The 18,709-nt window shown below is 43.9% G+C and overlaps 1 protein-coding gene across 3 annotated transcripts; it reads left to right on the top strand.

Annotated features, from left to right (window-relative positions):
* The first annotated feature begins 478 nt into the window (after positions 1-478).
* Positions 479-18,489, top strand: LOC118399624 (HEPACAM family member 2-like). 3 transcript variants are annotated; one of them, XM_052472634.1, is made up of 9 exons: positions 479-634; positions 7,681-8,040; positions 8,311-8,595; positions 14,104-14,403; positions 15,220-15,348; positions 16,594-16,615; positions 16,719-16,753; positions 17,163-17,236; positions 17,483-18,489. In XM_052472634.1, the coding sequence occupies exons 1-9, from the start codon at positions 568-570 to the stop codon at positions 17,615-17,617; spliced, it is 1,407 nt and encodes a 468-aa protein (XP_052328594.1). In that variant the 5' UTR covers positions 479-567; the 3' UTR covers positions 17,618-18,489. The 3 variants fall into 3 exon arrangements, with proteins under 3 accessions (XP_052328594.1, XP_052328595.1, XP_052328596.1); XM_052472635.1 differs by having other exon boundaries at positions 481-634; positions 7,684-8,040; XM_052472636.1 differs by having other exon boundaries at positions 496-634; positions 6,898-8,040.
* The last annotated feature ends 220 nt before the right edge of the window (positions 18,490-18,709 follow it).

The following is an 18,709-nucleotide window of genomic DNA, read 5'->3' as shown; positions in this document are numbered from 1 at the left end:
CTAGTTCGCAATAGCGCTGTCACTCAGCGACTCCACAGTGAAACACGTTGACACTGTTTGTCTGTAAACAAAGTCCTTTTACGTGACATGGAGATCTGCACTAAAACCTTTTAGAAGGAAATGATTGGCCTGTTTTAGTCGCGTAGTTATCGTTAGTGTAACGAGAAACAGTATTGCACAGTTCAACTGTGTGAAATACAGATACATTTATTATCTTTCTCTCTCTCTCTCCCTCTCCCTCTCTCCCTCTCTCTCTCTCTCTCTCTATATATATATATATATGTATATATATATATATTTATAGATAGTCGCCGTAGCCGTTTAGGAGAGGTAGGTTTAGGCTTATGTCAAATGTTAGCTAAAATGCTAAAGGCCATGTTGTTCCTGTGCCTGCCAGGTGTAGCTTACCTCTCCCACTCAAATAACATTGGGAGGGGCCTGGGCTTCTGGCTGGCTCCTCTTATTTCCCTGGCAAATGTTGTCACCACCAGTTCAGTTCCCCTCCTTCCCACCTCCCTCCCTTACTGTCACAGTCTCAAGTCAGAGAGGACAACTCCTAAGAGGATAATGGAGGCTCCTGGAAGAAGGACCTTTGTCGCTCTGTGTTTCTACACTGCACTACTTACTCTCTCAGGTAAGAGGAAGAAGAAACACTCATGTTAATTGAATGTCATTTCAGGAGAAATTCATTCAATGTTTTGCGAGTGTAACCAAAAGCGTTTACAATCAACATCAACATTGCCAAATATCTTTCATTAGTTGGATCCTCATCGAGCCACTAGACTGTATTTGATTTGATCAGTTATTACGCGCATGATAGAATGGTACTTCTTTAATCATAGTGTATAGGACAGAGATACCACTATGCATGTGTGTTAATGCAAAGCGTTGATGTTCGTGTTGGTCCACAATTATTCTATGGTGGTTGACTAAGTTGTTACTAAGTAGGTATGTTAGATTGCAGTAGCTACCGATATTTATTATCTGATTGCATGTGTTCATATGCGTTTTTCGGTTGGACTTTTATGGTCATAATAAAGGGGATTTGAGCATTTTTAGTTAATTTTTTAATTTATTTTTTAAAATTGGACCTTTATTTAACTAGGCAAGTCAGTTAAGAACAAATTCTTATTTTCAATGACGGCCTAGGAACAGTGGGTTAACTGCCTGTTCAGGGGCAGAACGACAGATTTGTACCTTGTCAGCACAGGGATTTGAACTTGCAACCTTTCGGTTACTAGTCCAACACTCTAACCACTAGGCTACCCTGTAGTAAGCAACAGAGGCAGGAAGGACACACTGGAAAGAGTTCATCAACAAGGCCTCTGCTGACTCAGCTTGGAGTCTGTCTACTCAGGGATTGACTGGGAACAGAAATCGACCCTGGCTTTTCTATCAAACTGGCCCATCAGGGACGGACTGGGAACAGAAATCGACCCTGGCTTTTCTATCAAACTGGTCCATCAGGGACGAACTGGGAACAGAAATCGACCCTGGCTTTTCTATCAAACTGGCCCATCAGGGATGGACTGGGAACAGAAATCGACCCTGGCTTTTCTATCAAACTGGTCCATCAGGGACGAACTGGGAACAGAAATCGACCCTGGCTTTTCTATCAAACTGGCCCATCAGGGATGGACTGGGAACAGAAATCGACCCTGGCTTTTCTATCAAACTGGCCCATTTCTTTCCTCAAGTCCTCCACACTGGCGCATTTGTTAGCTGGTTCGGTCCATCTGGCATTTGCCAGAATTTCCCTATGGCCAGTCCGTCCCTGTTGATGATAACAGATATCCAACCAATGGACCAAACGACCTGATAAGCCGACCCCCTGATGCCCTAACACAACAATAGAACTCACTTCAGATGGCCCATTGTCTCAGTAATCTTCACTGTCTCTTATCCAGTGGTGAAAGTAGATGCCTTAGTAAAGATTGGTCATATCACCTATAACATGTACTGCCTTTTAATGTGGCATAAACACAACCAGTCATGATGTTTTAATCTGATTGTCTAACAATCACTTCAATCACTTCATTAAAGCTAGGCTATGGGCGCACGTTCGTCCACTCAACAAATTATTCCAGCATCCAATTTGATGAATGGAAAGAGACATCTGTTTTCTAGGCATTTTGTGTTCAGTATTGTGATAAGCTCACATTTTACCATTACGACGTATACCCCACTATTTATTTTGCCGGGATGCCATAACGGACTGTGCTGGCTTACTTTCACCCCAGCTCTTATCACCCCAACAATCCCGGGCTTGGTTAGAGAAAACAGTGGCAGCAGTGGGTTCAGCACACTCTTGTCCTGCTTATTCAACCAGACTGGTCTCATCGACTAGACGTACCATACTGTAGTAAACATAAATCTGGGACACTCAAATCAGCATATGTTACGTTAGGTATGGTTGAAAAACAAAAGGAGAGCCACAGACTCTAGGTGCTCAGATGCAATAATTTTATAGCCAACATTTTGTATAATGACAAACACCGTGAGTCACTAGTTTATATAGTTTGAAAGGACACACACAGGTGTCTGTAATCATGGCTGGTTGTGGCTTGATTTCATTGGTTGATTTACAGATATATAGAACATATAAACAATCCTGAATGGTTAACATCTGATCATAAATACAATGTGGCTACATTGGCCTCTACCAACATTATTTACAATGGATAGCAAAAACACACCAATCAGAAGAATAGCTTCAGATCAAAGTCTACGTTAAGACCGAAGGGCACAAGGGTCTTTAAATTAAAGGAGGGAAGGTGAAGTGTTCGATGCCGATATAGTGAAGGGACAGAATAGAGTGGTTTGTTTCCAAAAGAGGGCCGCAACTGGGTACGTCGAGTTTTTTCACTTAATGGTGCTATGATGCACAGAGATTCTTACTTTTAGTTCGAAATTTATTTTGCCCACATAAGTTTTACCACAAGGACAAGTTATAAGATAAATAACTGCCTTAGTGGAGCACGTGATAACACCTTTGATTGGGATCAGTTTCTCTGTTTGGGGGTGTTTGAAGGATCTACATTTGTAAGTGCCATTGCATTGAGAACAGCTATTAATTACACTTGTAATTTTGATCCGGTAGAGGCACAAGGAGACATTGTGCAGGGGTATTTTGTGGTAAATCAGAGTTAATGTGGTGGTAAACAAATTAATCTTTGAGATATGACTTTAGCATTTTAGCTAATTAACTACTTTTGAGCTACTTTGCAACTACTTAGCATGTTAGCTAACCCTTCCCCTAACCCTAACCTCAACTCTTTAACCTAACTCCAAATCTTAACCCTAACCTTTTAACCTAACTCCTAACCCCCCCAGAGCTAACGTTAGCCACCCAGCTAATGTTAGCTACAACAAGTTGGAAATCCCCCCCAATTTTTTTTTTTTTTTTTTTTTTTTTGACAATACAGAACATACACATACAAACGACAGCATACAGAAGCACACAAACATCAACGACATCACACCTGCCCAGACCCACCTGCTCACACCCCAATCTCCAGCGCCCGCATCACTCTCCACCACATGGCATCAACCGGCACCATTTGGTTTCTCTTCATCACCCACACACTTTCAGTAAGGTATTTGACCTTTCCATTGTGTTAGCGATGGAGGATTGGTTGATTTACAGTTTTTAAGTATACGTTTTTTCAAGATTCTTGGTATTCATAACATATTTGGGCTCCCGAGTGGCACTGCATCTCCTTGCAAGAGGCATCACTACAGTCCCTGGTTTGAATCCAGGCTGTATGACTTCTGGCCATGATTGGGAGTCCCATAGGGCGGCGTACAATTGGCCGTCATTGTAAATAAGAATTTGTTCTTAACTGACTTGCCTAGTTAAAGAGTTTAGCAAATTAACATATTGTACAAATTGTCATTCGTAACATACAGTATCATACGAATTCTAATTCATAACATACAGTATCATACGAAATGGATGATGGACATCCACAAATGAATACATAACATACGAAACGTAACAATTCATTCCAAATGAAGTGTCTCGGATTTGCATACAGAATAATACAAAAAGCTCTGAGACCAGGTTGATTCAACACTGACACACACACACACACACACACACACACACACACACACACACACACACACACACACACACACACACACACACACACACACACACACACACACACACACACACACACACACACACACACACACACACACACACACACACACTATCAGAATGGTGGGTGTAGCTGGTGTATGCAGTCAGGCCCAGGAGAGCAGAGAATTGTGAGGAATATAACTCAGAATAATGAATGGTGCAAGGCAAAACAATACACTTGCCCAAACACAAACACACGACGGGTGCTGTTTCTTACACACGGGCAAGAAACAGTACCCGTCTAAAATAACCAGTCACCAACATTACCGAACATGACATAAAACAATCCCGCACAACACCATGGGGGAAACCGAGGGTTAAATACATGAACAATAATTAGGGGAATAAAAAACAGGTGTGTAGAAACAAAGACAAAACAAATGGAAAATGAAAAGTGGCTAGTAGACCGGCGATGCCGAGAGCCGAGCGCCGCACGAACAAGGAGAGGAACCGACTTCGGCTGAAGACACACACACACTCCCAGTGATGGCCAAACTGCTACCCGTGGCCAGCAGGCCACTCAGAGTGTGACATGGATGGGGGAAGGTTGTTTCTACGATTAAAGTTTAGGACATAACACCAGGCACAGAGTTAATCTATTGTGATGAACAACAGGGGGGTCCAGCAGGGCCTGGACGTCCACTTGGAGAACTGGACTGACTGGGGAGGATGGAGGGAGCGAGAGAGCAGGAGAGGGAGGGAGGGGGAGAGAAGGGATAGAGGTGAGGGGAGGAACAGTCGAAGGAGGGAGGGAGAGAGAGGTGAGGGAAGAGAGAGAGAGGGGGGTGAGGGACAAGAAAGAGGGAGGGAGAGAAAGAGACAGAAAGGAAGGGAGGGGGGATAGAAGACAGGCATAAAGACAGAAAGGGAGAGAATGTGATAGGGGAGCGGGGAGATACAGGGAGAGGGAGGTGGAGAAAGAGAAGGAAAGAGGGGGGATAGAAGACAGGCATAAAAACAGAAAGGGAGAGAATGTGATAGGGGAGCGGGGAGATACAGGGAGAGGGAGGTGGAGAAAGAGAAGGAAAGAGGGGGGATAGAAGACAGGCATAAAAACAGAAAGGGAGAGAATGTGATAGGGGAGCGGGGAGATACAGGGAGAGGGAGGTGGAGAAAGAGAAGGAAAGAGGGGGGATAGAAGACAGGCATAAAAACAGAAAGGGAGAGAATGTGATAGGGGAGCGGGGAGATACAGGGAGAGGGAGGTGGAGAAAGAGAAGGAAAGGGGGGGGGGTGTATTTACCTTTATACCGCCTAGCTACCTGCCTGCTGCTGCTCAATCTGAGATGGCAACAACACACTTATGACATCACCCAGTCCCTTACTAATCATAGAAACCCAACCCTGCCTTTGGCAAAATAGCTGCAAAACCTTTTGTTTGTTATTTTGAGAAAGAAAGACAATGTTGAAGACATCAAACCTAATGACAGTAAATGTCAGTTCATTAACAGAGTCCATTTTCTATTGGATGTCGTAACTCAAAGGTGATTGTTTTTCTGTCAGTTATCAGTGTGGGAACTGCTTGCTACCGTAATGTAAACAGAGCAGTGTACAATATTCAATGGCTACATCATACAGCTTAAGGATGTTTGCTTTAATACCAGTTAGTAGTAACAAGACACAAGGCTTGTCATTGGCTCTAAGAATTGGGTTAATATTTGCTTACCTCAGTTTCAGGACAGAGTTCTGGATAAAGTAAATGGAATGATAGTATGCCACAGATGTGTCAATCATGTAAACTTATCTCAACCTAACTTATTATTTCTGCTCTATGAAGCGCAGCATGAAGAGACGTAGACGGCCATCTTTACTTTTCATGTTAATTAGGACCATGTCTCAGGACTACCTGGCATGATGACTCCTTGCTGTCCCCAGTCCACCTGGCCGTGCTGCTGCTCCAGTTTCAACTGTTCTGCCCGCGGCTATGGAACCCTGACCTGTTCGGTGCTACCTGTCCAAATCCTGCTGTTTTCAACTCTCTAGAGACAGCAGGAGTGGTAGAGATACTCTCAATGATCGGCTATGAAAAGCCAACTGACATTTACTCCTGAGGTGCTGACTTGTTGCACCCTCGACAACTACTGTGATTATTATTATTTGACCGTGCTGGTCATTTATGAATATTTGAACATCATGGCCATGTTCTGTTATAATCTCCACCCGGCACAGCCAGAAGAGGACTGGCCACCCCTCATAGCCTGGTTCCTCTCTAGGTTTCTTCCTAGGTTTTGGCCTTTCTAGGGAGTTTTTCCTAGCCACCGTGCTTCTACACCTGCATTGCTTGCTGTTTGGGGTTTTAGGCTGGGTTTCTGTACAGCACCTTGAGATATCAGCTGATGTAAGAAGGGCTATAAAAATCAATTTGATTTGATTTGTATTAAAAGATCAGGGCCCTTATTCATAAAGCATCTGGGAGCAGGGGTGCCTGTCCATATAATCTTATTCATTATGATCAAGAAGGCAAAACTGATCCTAGATCAGCACTCTTACTCTGAGATGCTTTATGAGGGCCCATATTGTACCTTTTTTGTATGTACCAGTACCTTTGTGTGTGACATGTTTACACCCCCCACCTCGCAGAAACATATACCACTATGTACATTTAATGAGAAACATTGCAGGTTCTAAGGTAGGAAACACAATGGCCCAACACATGAAGAGGTACACAAACTGGAATCTTTGCATTTGTTATTAGTGTGATAGAGTCCACACTCTGAGACTAATTTGTTAATTTCTTTCTCTCTCTATAGCTCACTCTCTTGCTCCTTCCCTCTATAACACTCTCTCTCACCCCTTCCTTCCCTCCTCTATAATACTCTCTCTCACCCCTTCCTTCCCTCCTCTATAATACTCTCTCTCACCCCTTCCTTCCCTCCTCTATAATACTCTCTCACCCCTTCCTTCTCTCCTCTATAATACTCTCTCTCACCCCTTCCTTCCCTCCTCTATAATCTCTCTCACCCCTTCCTTCCCTCCTCTATAATACTCTCTCTCACCCCTTCCTTCCCTCCTCTATAATACTCTCTCTCACCCCTTCCTTCCCTCCTCTATAATCTCTCTCACCCCTTCCTTCCCTCCTCTATAATACTCTCTCTCACCCCTTCCTTCCCTCCTCTATAATACTCTCTCTCACCCCTTCCTTCCCTCCTCTATAATCTCTCTCACCCCTTCCTTCCCTCCTCTATAATACTCTCTCTCACCCGTTCCTTCCCTCCTCTATAATACTCTCTCTCACCCCTTCCTTCCCTCCTCTATAATCTCTCTCACCCCTTCCTTCCCTCCTCTATAATACTCTCTCTCACCCCTTCCTTCTCTCCTCTATAATACTCTCTCTCACCCCTTCCTTCCCTCCACTATAATACTCGCTGTCACCCCTTCCTTCCCTCCTCTATAATACTCTCTCTCACCCCTTCCTTCCCTCCTCTATAATACTCTCTCACCCCTTCCTTCCCTCCTCTATAATACTCTCTCTCACCCCTTCCTTCCCTCCTCTATAATACTCTCTCTCACCCCTTCCTTCCCTCCCTCCTCAGAAGTAAACTCAGAGTTCGTCCACATTCCGTCCGTGCTCAATGGCGTCAAAGGGAAGTCCCTCCTCCTCTCCGTGGAGACTCACTTTCAAAATGAGGATGTTGAGATCCAGGGCAGCTGGTACCAGACCCGGCCGGGGGGCCCCAAAACCCTCCTGGTGACCTTCCACAACCATTCAGCCATCATGGTGGCCTCCATGAGACACAGGAACCGCTTCTTTTTCCAGCCCCCCAACGCCTCTCTCCTGATCCCCAGGCTGGACGAGGCGGCGGAGGGGGACTATCACCTGGACCTGGATATTCACTTCCCCCAGAGACAGGAGCTCGTCAGGGTCGAGAGGACCATCCATGTCACTGTAGATGGTGAGTTGGTGGTTGACACCAGAGAATCTTATGTCAATCTCTATTTTTACATCATTGATTGACGAGGTATACATCTTATATATGTTGTGTACATAGGCAGATCATTGTGGAATGTTGCATGTATGGAACATTTGCGCCTGGCTGCATCAATCCAATTGCCATGTACTTCGAAAGACTTAAAGACCTTTCCGGTAAAAATTTTAACGGACTGCATTACAATACTGTTTCTTTCATCAGCATACTCACTGTTCTATCTCTCCCCTTCTCCAGTACCCGTGTCCACTCCTGTTATCAGGAAGACCCCATCTTCTACAGTTGTTGAGGACAAGGAGAACGTGACGTGGACCTGCTGGGTGGAGAACGGGACCAGGGTTCAGTACCAGTGGCTGAGGAACAACATGCCACTAGATGCTAGTGATCGACATCAGTTCTCACAGGATAACTCTACTCTGGTGATGAATCCTGTGAGGAAGAAGGACATTGGACAGTACCGCTGCCTGGCCAGGAATCACATCAGCCAGAGACAGAGCCACACCCTGGACCTTAATGTATTCTGTAAGTACTGTAGGTCTGTCTAAAACAGCACACCCCTGTTGGTCTGTCTAAAACAGCACACCCCAATTGGTCTAAAACAGCACACCCTTGTTGGTCTGTCTAGAACAGCACACCCATGTTGGTCTGTTTAAAACAGCACACCCCTGTTGGCCTGTCTAGAACAGCACACCCATGTTGGTCTGTTTAAAACAGCACACCCCAATTGGTCTAAAACAGCACACCCTTGTTGGTCTGTCTAGAACAGCACACCCATGTTGGTCTGTCTAAAACAGCACACCCCAATTGGTCTAAAACAGCACACCCTTGTTGGTCTGTCTAGAACAGCACACCCATGTTGGTCTGTCTAGAACAGCACACCCATGTTGGTCTGTTTAAAACAGCACACCACTGTTGGTCTGTCTAGAACAGCACACCCATGTTGGTCTGTTTAAAACAGCACACCTGTGTTCGTCTGTCTAAAACAACACACCCCTGTTGGCCTGTCTAAAACAGCACACCCCTGTTGGTCTGTCTAAAACAGCACACCCATGTTGGTCTGTCTAAAACAGCACACCCCTGTTGGCCTGTCTAGAACAGCACACCCCTGTTGGCCTGTCTAAAACAGCACACCCCTGTTGGTCTGTTTAAAACAGCACACCCGTGTTCGTCTGTCTAAAACAGCACACCCCTGTTGGTCTGTCTAAAACAGCACACCCCTGTTGGTCTAAAACAGCACACCCCTATTGGTCTGTCTAAAACAGCACAACCCTGTTGGTCTGTCTAAAACAGCACACCCCTGTTGGCCTGTCTAAAACAGCACACCCCTGTTGGTCTGTTTAAAACAGCACACCCGTGTTCGTCTGTCTAAAACAGCACACCCCTGTTGGTCTGTCTAAAACAGCACACCCCTGTTGGTCTAAAACAGCACACCCCTATTGGTCTGTCTAAAACAGCACAACCCTGTTGGTCTGTCTAAAACAGCACACCCCTGTTGGTCTGTCTAAAACAGCACACCACTGTTGGTCTGTCTAGAACAGCACACCCATGTTGGTCTGTCTAAAACAGCACACCCCTGTTGGTCTAAAACAGCACACCCCTATTGGTCTGTCTAAAACAGCACAACCCTATTGGTCTGTCTAAAACAGCACACCCCTGTTGGTCTGTCTAAAACAGCACACCACTGTTGGTCTGTCGAGAACAGCACACCCATGTTGGTCTGTTTAAAACAGCACACCCGTGTTCGTCTGTCTAAAACAGCACACCACTGTTGGTCTGTCTAGAACAGCACACCCATGTTGGTCTGTTTAAAACAGCACACCCGTGTTCGTCTGTCTAAAACAGCACACCCCTGTTGGTCTGTCTAAAACAGCACACTCCTGGTGGTCTAAAACAGCACACCCCTATTGGTCTGTCTAAAACAGCACACCCCTGTTGGTCTGTCTAAAACAGCACACCCCTGTTGGTCTGTCTAAAACAACACACCCCTATTGGTCTGTCTAAAACAGCACACCCCTGTTGGTCTGTCTAAAACAGCACACCCCTGTTGGTCTGTCTAAAACAGCACACCCCTGTTGGTCTGTCTAAAACAGCACACCCATATTGGTCTGTCTAAAACAGCACACCCATGTTGGCCTGTCTAAAACAACACACCCCTGTTGGTCTGTCTAAAACAACACACCCCTGTTGGCCTGTCTAAAACAGCACACCCCTGTTGGTCTGTCTAAAACAACACACCCCTGTTGGTCTGTCTAAAACAGCACATCCCTATTGGTCTGTCTAAAACAGCACACCCCTATTGGTCTGTCTAAAACAGCACACCCATGTTGGCCTGTCTAAAACAACACACCCCTGTTGGTCTGTCTAAAACAACACACCCCTGTTGGCCTGTCTAAAACAGCACACCCCTGTTGGTCTGTCTAAAACAACACACCCCTGTTGGTCTGTCTAAAACAGCACACCCCTATTGGTCTGTCTAAAACAGCACACCCTTGTTGGTCTGTCTAAAACAACACACCCCTGTTGGCCTGTCTAAAACAGCACACCCCTGTTGGTCTGTCTAAAACAGCACACCCCTGTTGGTCTGTCTAAAACAGCACACCCCTGTTGGTCTAAAACAGCACACCCCTGTTGGTCTAAAACAGCACACCCCTGTTGGTCTAAAACAGCACACCCCTGTTGGTCTGTCTAGAACAGCACACCCCTGTTGGTCTAAAACAGCACACCCCTGTTGGTCTGTCTAAAACATCACACCATGTTCGTCTGTCTAAAACAGCACACCCCTGTTGGTCTAAAACAGCACACCCCTGTTGGTCTGTCTAAAACAGCACACCCCTGTTGGTCTAAAACAGCACACCCATGTTGGTCTGTCTAAAACAGCACACCCCTGTTGGTCTGTCTAAAACAGCACACCCCTATTGGTCTGTCTAAAACAACACACCCCTGTTGGCCTGTCTAAAACAGCACACCACTGTTGATCTGTCTAAAACAGCACACCCCTGTTGGTCTGTCTAAAACAGCACACCCCTGTTGGTCTGTCTAAAACAGCACAACCCTGTTGGTCTGTCTAAAACAGCACACCCCTGTTGGTCTGTCTAAAACAGCACACCCATGTTGGTCTGTCTAAAACAGCACACCCATGTTGGTCTGTCTAAAACAACACACCCCTGTTGGCCTGTCTAAAACAGCACACCCCTGTTGGTCTGTCTAAAACAGCACACCCATATTGGTCTGTCTAAAACAGCACACCCATGTTGGCCTGTCTAAAACAACACACCCCTGTTGGTCTGTCTAAAACAACACACCCCTGTTGGCCTGTCTAAAACAGCACACCCCTGTTGGTCTGTCTAAAACAACACACCCCTGTTGGTCTGTCTAAAACAGCACATCCCTATTGGTCTGTCTAAAACAGCACACCCCTATTGGTCTGTCTAAAACAGCACACCCATGTTGGCCTGTCTAAAACAACACACCCCTGTTGGTCTGTCTAAAACAACACACCCCTGTTGGCCTGTCTAAAACAGCACACCCCTGTTGGTCTGTCTAAAACAACACACCCCTGTTGGTCTGTCTAAAACAGCACACCCCTATTGGTCTGTCTAAAACAGCACACCCTTGTTGGTCTGTCTAAAACAACACACCCCTGTTGGCCTGTCTAAAACAGCACACCCCTGTTGGTCTGTCTAAAACAGCACACCCCTGTTGGTCTGTCTAAAACAGCACACCCCTGTTGGTCTAAAACAGCACACCCCTGTTGGTCTAAAACAGCACACCCCTGTTGGTCTAAAACAGCACACCCCTGTTGGTCTGTCTAAAACAGCACACCCCTGTTGGTCTAAAACAGCACACCCATGTTGGTCTGTCTAAAACATCACACCATGTTCGTCTGTCTAAAACAGCACACCCCTGTTGGTCTGTCTAAAACAGCACACCCCTGTTGGTCTAAAACAGCACACCCCTGTTGGTCTGTCTAAAACAGCACACCCCTGTTGGTCTAAAACAGCACACCCATGTTGGTCTGTCTAAAACAGCACACCATGTTCGTCTGTCTAAAACAGCACACCCCTGTTGGCCTGTCTAAAACAGCACACCCCTGTTGGTCTGTCTAAAACAGCACACCCCTGTTGGTCTGTCTAAAACAGCACACCCCTGTTGGTCTAAAACAGCACACCCCTGTTGGTCTGTCTAAAACAGCACACCCCTGTTGGTCTAAAACAGCACACCCCTGTTGGTCTGTCTAAAACATCACACCATGTTCGTCTGTCTAAAACAGCACACCCCTGTTGGTCTAAAACAGCACACCCCTGTTGGTCTAAAACAGCACACCCCTGTTGGTCTGTCTAAAACAGCACACCCCTGTTGGTCTAAAACAGCACACCCCTGTTGGTCTGTCTAAAACAGCACACCCCTGTTGGTCTGTCTAAAACAGCACACCCCTGTTGGTCTAAAACAGCACACCCATGTTGGTCTGTCTAAAACAGCACACCCATGTTGGTCTGTCTAAAACAGCACACCATGTTCGTCTGTCTAAAACAGCACACCGTTGGTTGGGGAAGGAAATGAATGGCAACTTCTCATACTTTATTTTCCCAATTTTAAAGAAGTACAAAGACTTGACATCGTCCTGGCCTTCTATGAGTAATCTCAGTATGTAAATCCATCTCACCCCTGGGCACACACTGTGCAGATATGGCATTTGCATGTCTGACAGACGTCCAGTGTTCTGTGGCGATACTATCGTTGCAGTATTGCTATCGTGATGCTGTTGCGTTAATGAAACCAGGCTGGTCCTGGCAGGTTTGGAGATTGTTGGAGGTTGTTGACATATAATATTTTTGGACATTAGCCCGTCCTACAGTTGAAAATGTTATCTTCCAACAAGACAACAAATGTTGCAGTACGTCAAAACAGTTCCATTATGATAAATGCAGTTCTTAATGGTTGTATTTATAGATGTAGTCAGAGGGAAGGGATTCATTAGATGGGACCTCTTTGTCTTAACATCCAATGTAACACCCATGTAGCTAAAATATCATGTTACATTCCTTCTACATTATTGCTCATACAGGTAGAGTTTATTATCCTATTGTGTATTTCTATCAGCAGTTATATAAATGAGTATGTTACGCTGATGGCTGCTGACAACACACTTCAAGTTGGAGTGAGACAGGCAGAAGACAGAGACAGGCAGAAACTGAGAGAAGATAATTACAAATCATTTACAGATGTTATTTCGTTGATACATGGTTATTCTTCATCTTACTAAGGAGGACCCCAATGATCCCTAGGCCCAACTTTGAGAAGCACTTCCCTAAGCCATTTCAGTATCACGTCGCCATTGTCATTTTTGAGGATATGAGGTTTCATTATAGGCCCCCATCTAATACGTCCAGTTTGTTTTCATATCAACAAACCCGATGTGCAAGCTAATGTGATGACCACAGTGACTAGTAGCATATCCTAGCAACTGAGGCACACAGCTCTAATGTCAGCTTTGTTTTCAATATACGATGGCCATTTCACAATGGCAAAACGCCTTCGCTAGAACCTGAATGTTTGAGCGGCCATATGGCGTTGCTTCAGGCGGACACTCTGATGGCAAAAATAAATCAAAATACAGTAATTGCCACCTGTTCAGCAAAAGGACGCGAGAAGACCTGGACTACCACTTGTCCCTGTAGCAGTGAAACCACTCTATGTCTTTTGTAGTGGCGTAAAGCTTAATAAAGAGTAGTGATACCTGCAAGAGCAGTGTGTGGGCTACTTCTTTTTTCTCATATTACTCTACTGTTACCACGCTCCTGAAACAAAGATAGCTCAGATGTGCGAGTGCTTTTTGAATTTTAGTGGAGAAGAGCCAAAAGCAGCCTTACAATAGGACGACATGTTTACTCAGTTAATGAGATTCTGAATTATTGATGATAAAACAATTCATCTTAGCTGCCAACGGATCCTAGGTTTACCACAGTCCCAATAGAGTTTGAAGTTGATTATAGTGTTTGTGACAATATGAGCCCCTCTGATATCTTCCAGATGGTCCTTACAACCTGGCTGTAAAGTCTGATCATGGCCTGAGGACCGGGGAGGTCTTCACAGTGAACCCTGGTGAGCTGGTGTTCTTCGACTGTCAGGCCGACTCCAACCCTCCCAACAGCTGTATGTGGATCTCTAAGACCAACAACGGCACTGAGGTCATCACTGTGGGACTGCGCCTGGAGGTCACTTCATACAAGCTGGCCCAGGCCGAGGAGTTCCTGTGCAGGGCGTATAACAATGTGACCCAGAAGCAGGATGAGACCCAGTTCACCCTGGTGGTGGCCAGCTTGGGGACAGGTGGGTAGAGCTGGGCTGCTGTCCTGGTGTGCTGGAGGGAACGAAGGAGGGACTGGGAACACACACACACGCACACACACACACACACACACACACACACACACACACACACACACACACACACACACACACACACACACACACACACACACACACACACACTATCAGAATGGTGGGTGTAGCTGGTGTATGCAGTCAGGCCCAGGAGTAGCCTTGAATGCAGATAGTCCAGGTACCTTTAGAACAGAGCCAGGTAATTCACCTACACACAGTGAATCATACATATTCTATTTCTTCTCAGTTGCTATGTGCCTGGCCTGTCTAAAAGTCCACTGGCTCCATAGGAGAGTAAACAGAGAAAAATAACAGCTGGTCTCATTGTTGACCACGTTTTACTGCATGTGTGGAGTTTCTATGTGTAGGTGGTTTCAATCTCCAAATGGGCAAACATACACACGATCTTGGCTACTGTATAGCAAGTGACATTGTTGAAAATATAATCTATTGAGAAGTATCTAAAAATGTTATGAACAAACTAAATTGACTAACTGTCCACCAGGTCTGATTTGACAAGTTTACTCTTAGTTTGGACTCTATTCCCCAATGTGTAGCATTTAGTCACAATACCTGCAGGGCCTGTTTCTCAGTCACAGATTAAGCCTAGTCCATGACTAAAAAGCATTTAATTTAAAAAAATCGCTATTAAATACAATAGCTAGCTTTTTAGTCCAGGATTAGGCTTAATCTGTGTCTGGGAAATCGTCTCTGTCAAAATTTGAAAATGTTATTGTTAGAGTTATTCTCTTTTATTTGTAGGAAAGGAGAGCTATGTCCAGGAGAGCAACTCATTCTCTCCTCTGGCTGCCATCACTCTGTCCTGTCTGTTCATTACTGGCTGCATGTTACTGGTCTACTTCATAAAGACCTGTCATCATCCCAAGAGAGGTAGATGTTACGGCCCTCTTCATAAGTCTCAAGGGTGACAGCAGTAACTGTGACCACAGAACACACACTACTACTGTAGACACTAGATTTTGAAGTTTGATCACAGTACAGTAAATGTAAATTATCTGCAAATGCTATGTCAAACTGAAACTGGATATAGGAGAAAATAACGTCTTCTGACTCTCTATATCATTTGTGTTATTGATGAAGAGCAGGACTCTCTATATCATTTGTGTTATTGATGAAGAGCAGGACTCTCTATATCATTTGTGTTATTGATGAAGAGCAGGACTCTCTATATCATTTGTGTTATTGATGAAGAGCATGACTCTCTATATCATTTGTGTTATTGATGAAGAGCATGACACTCTATATCATTTGTGTTATTGATGAAGAGCATGACTCTCTATATCATTTGTGTTATTGATGAAGAGCATGACTCTCTAAATCATTTGTGTTATTGATGAAGAGCATGAATCTCTATATCATTTGTGTTATTGATGAAGAGCAGGACTCTCTATATAATTTGTGTTATTGATGAAGAGCATGACTCTCTATATCATTTGTGTTATTGATGAAGAGCAGGACTCTCTATATCATTTGTGTTATTGATGAAGAGCAGGACTCTCTATATCATTTGTGTTATTGATGAAGAGCATGCCTCTCTATATCATTTGTGTTATTGATGAAGAGCAGGACTCTCTATATCATTTGTGTTATTGATGAAGAGCATGACTCTCTATATCATTTGTGTTATTGATGAAGAGCATGACTCTCTATATCATTTGTGTTATTGATGAAGAGCAGGACTCTCTATATCATTTGTGTTATTGATGAAGAGCATGACTCTCTATATCATTTGTGTTATTGATGAAGAGCAGGACTCTCTATATCATTTGTGTTATTGATGAAGAGCATGACTCTCTATATCATTTGTGTTATTGATGAAGAGCATGACTCTCTATATCATTTGTGTTATTGATGAAGAGCATGACTCTCTATATCATTTGTGTTATTGATGAAGAGCATGACTCTCTATATCATTTGTGTTATTGATGAAGAGCATGACTCTCTATATCATTTGTGTTATTGATGAAGAGCATGACGCTCTATATCATTTGTGTTATTGATGAAGAGCATGACTCTCTATATCATTTGTGTTATTGATGAAAAGCATGACTCTCTATATCATTTATGTTATTGATGAAGACCAAAAAGTATCATCTTATCTTGTTTCTTTTACAGCTCTCATGAACATCTATAACAGGTAAGAACATTACTGATCCCGGCTTACACATGAATACCTCTGTCTAGGTAGCCTATATCCAGTAAATGGGTTTAATTCCAGTTTATTTGCCTCTACCATGCAGACCTTTGACAGAACCGAAGCGCCCACACTGTTCAGGTAAGTCCCCTCTCTCCGGCTGCACTGTTTACTGTATACCTTATAGCGTTACATTCCTACCTGTTGTTAGGCAGTGTCGTGGACATAGCCTTAGACAAACATTACTCTTCATAAAAGCTTCACCAGCATAGAACAATTACAGTAATCATACTTGTTTGACTTGTGCAGGCTTATTTGTCCATTAGCTTGGTTGATAATCTCTTCACATTTCAGTTGGATTCGTCTGTGCTTTAGTGGACTGAGTTCAATACATTTAACTGTGGTGGGGCAGTATTCGGTTTTCCCCAAACCAAAAGTGACACGTACTAAATCAAATAGTCTACTGGGAACAAGAAACAGGAAGTAAGTGGAGAGAGAATAGAACATTGACAGGTGAAGATATAAACTATTAACTACATTGTACTTGCAGGTCATGAGGATGCAACTGAAGACTTTGGCATCTATGAGTTTGTCTCTATACCTGGGAAAATGGAATCTACACAGGTATGTTGTATGTCTTGCAACAATGCAGCTTGGTACAAAAGTCCTCGTTTTCTGTTGTTACACCACTTTCATATTGTTGTGACCCTCGCTAATGAGCCCATGTTACAATCCCCCCATAGGGGTTAACCCTATTGGAGGAATGCGTAGCATGTTTGCCTTTAACGCGTGCAACCCAGGTTCTATTCCCAACCCCACCATTTGCTATAACATGTAGTGTCCCTAAATGTGTTTGTTTTCATTTCCCAGGCATCAAGCAGATCTCTGGCACACCTAGAGTCTGTCCAGGATTTGCATACCACCATCTATGATGTCATTCGGCACATCCCTGAAACTCCCACCCTGGCTAACCAAAGTCTGCTGTTGAAGCAGTGTGAAGCCTAACTAGAGACCAGAATATTATTAAAGATACTTTCTGAGTCCCCAAGTGGAACCATATTCTCTGTATAATGCACTATTTTTGACCAAAGCCCTATTTCTAGATAGGGAATAGGGTGCCATTTGGGACACAGTAAACATTGTAAACATTGTGTAAATGAACTCCAGTGAGGTTTTCCTCCTGACAAGTGTACATACCTTCACCAAAGTCCAAATCACTTCTCTGAAATCCCATGGACATTATTCATCAATGGATGAATCCAAAGAGCTTTAATGTGTGAATAAGATATACTGTATTGATCTACTGGAATCTAAGATATCTCTGCTAGTGAACTTGTTATCTGTTTGAATGACTGTGTTACTAATCCTGTCAGCCGTTCATTTACACTACAGGAACATATGGTACAGTTCCCACGTCTTACTTACTATTTTCAAATATTATATTTATTTACTTTAAAGTACAAGGGTTTTCTTTGAGATCTCATGAATATATTTTTCTCTTGTGCTATTTCAAGCTCTCTCTGGAAGTGGGCAAGTATATTTGGATGAATGAATTATCACATTGCAAGCGAGATACTGTCTGATGGCTGTGTTGTCAAACATCATTTTTTAGCATGTAAATACATCTATTCTACAGTGCATGCAATTACTTTATTTTTATTTCAAGAAATTACATTTTGTTTTACTGAATAAGTCCTATTTATTTCCAAGTAAACGGATGATGGTCCTCTCTTTCTGATGTAGCATTTTTTATCTTGACATTGTCAAATACACTCCATCGGAGGTTGAAATGCCAGGTGTGCTGTTGCCTGTCTGCAAAGTTTCCTGATACAGATATGTGCTTTTTGGATTTTTAATAAAGATTTATAACAATTTGATTAGACTCAAAGAGAGCAGCATCTTTCCATAATTAAATATGATGTGATAGGCCTGGTCTGGTGTGATCTGGTCTAGACAGGTCTGGTGTGGTGTGGTTAGAGAGAGGGAGTGACAGAAGGAGGGTTCAGCATGTGGCACTGTGCCTTCCATCTGCTCCTGCTGACTCATAGTCTCGAATAGTGTGTGTGTGTGTGTGTAAGGAAGAGAGAGGGAGAGTGG

The sequence above is a fragment of the Oncorhynchus keta genome, chromosome 20 (genome assembly GCF_023373465.1).
Source record: "Oncorhynchus keta strain PuntledgeMale-10-30-2019 chromosome 20, Oket_V2, whole genome shotgun sequence".
Taxonomy (NCBI): domain Eukaryota; kingdom Metazoa; phylum Chordata; class Actinopteri; order Salmoniformes; family Salmonidae; genus Oncorhynchus; species Oncorhynchus keta.
Note: the sequence above shows the minus strand (reverse complement) of the source record. Positions and strands in the feature narration are given on the sequence as shown.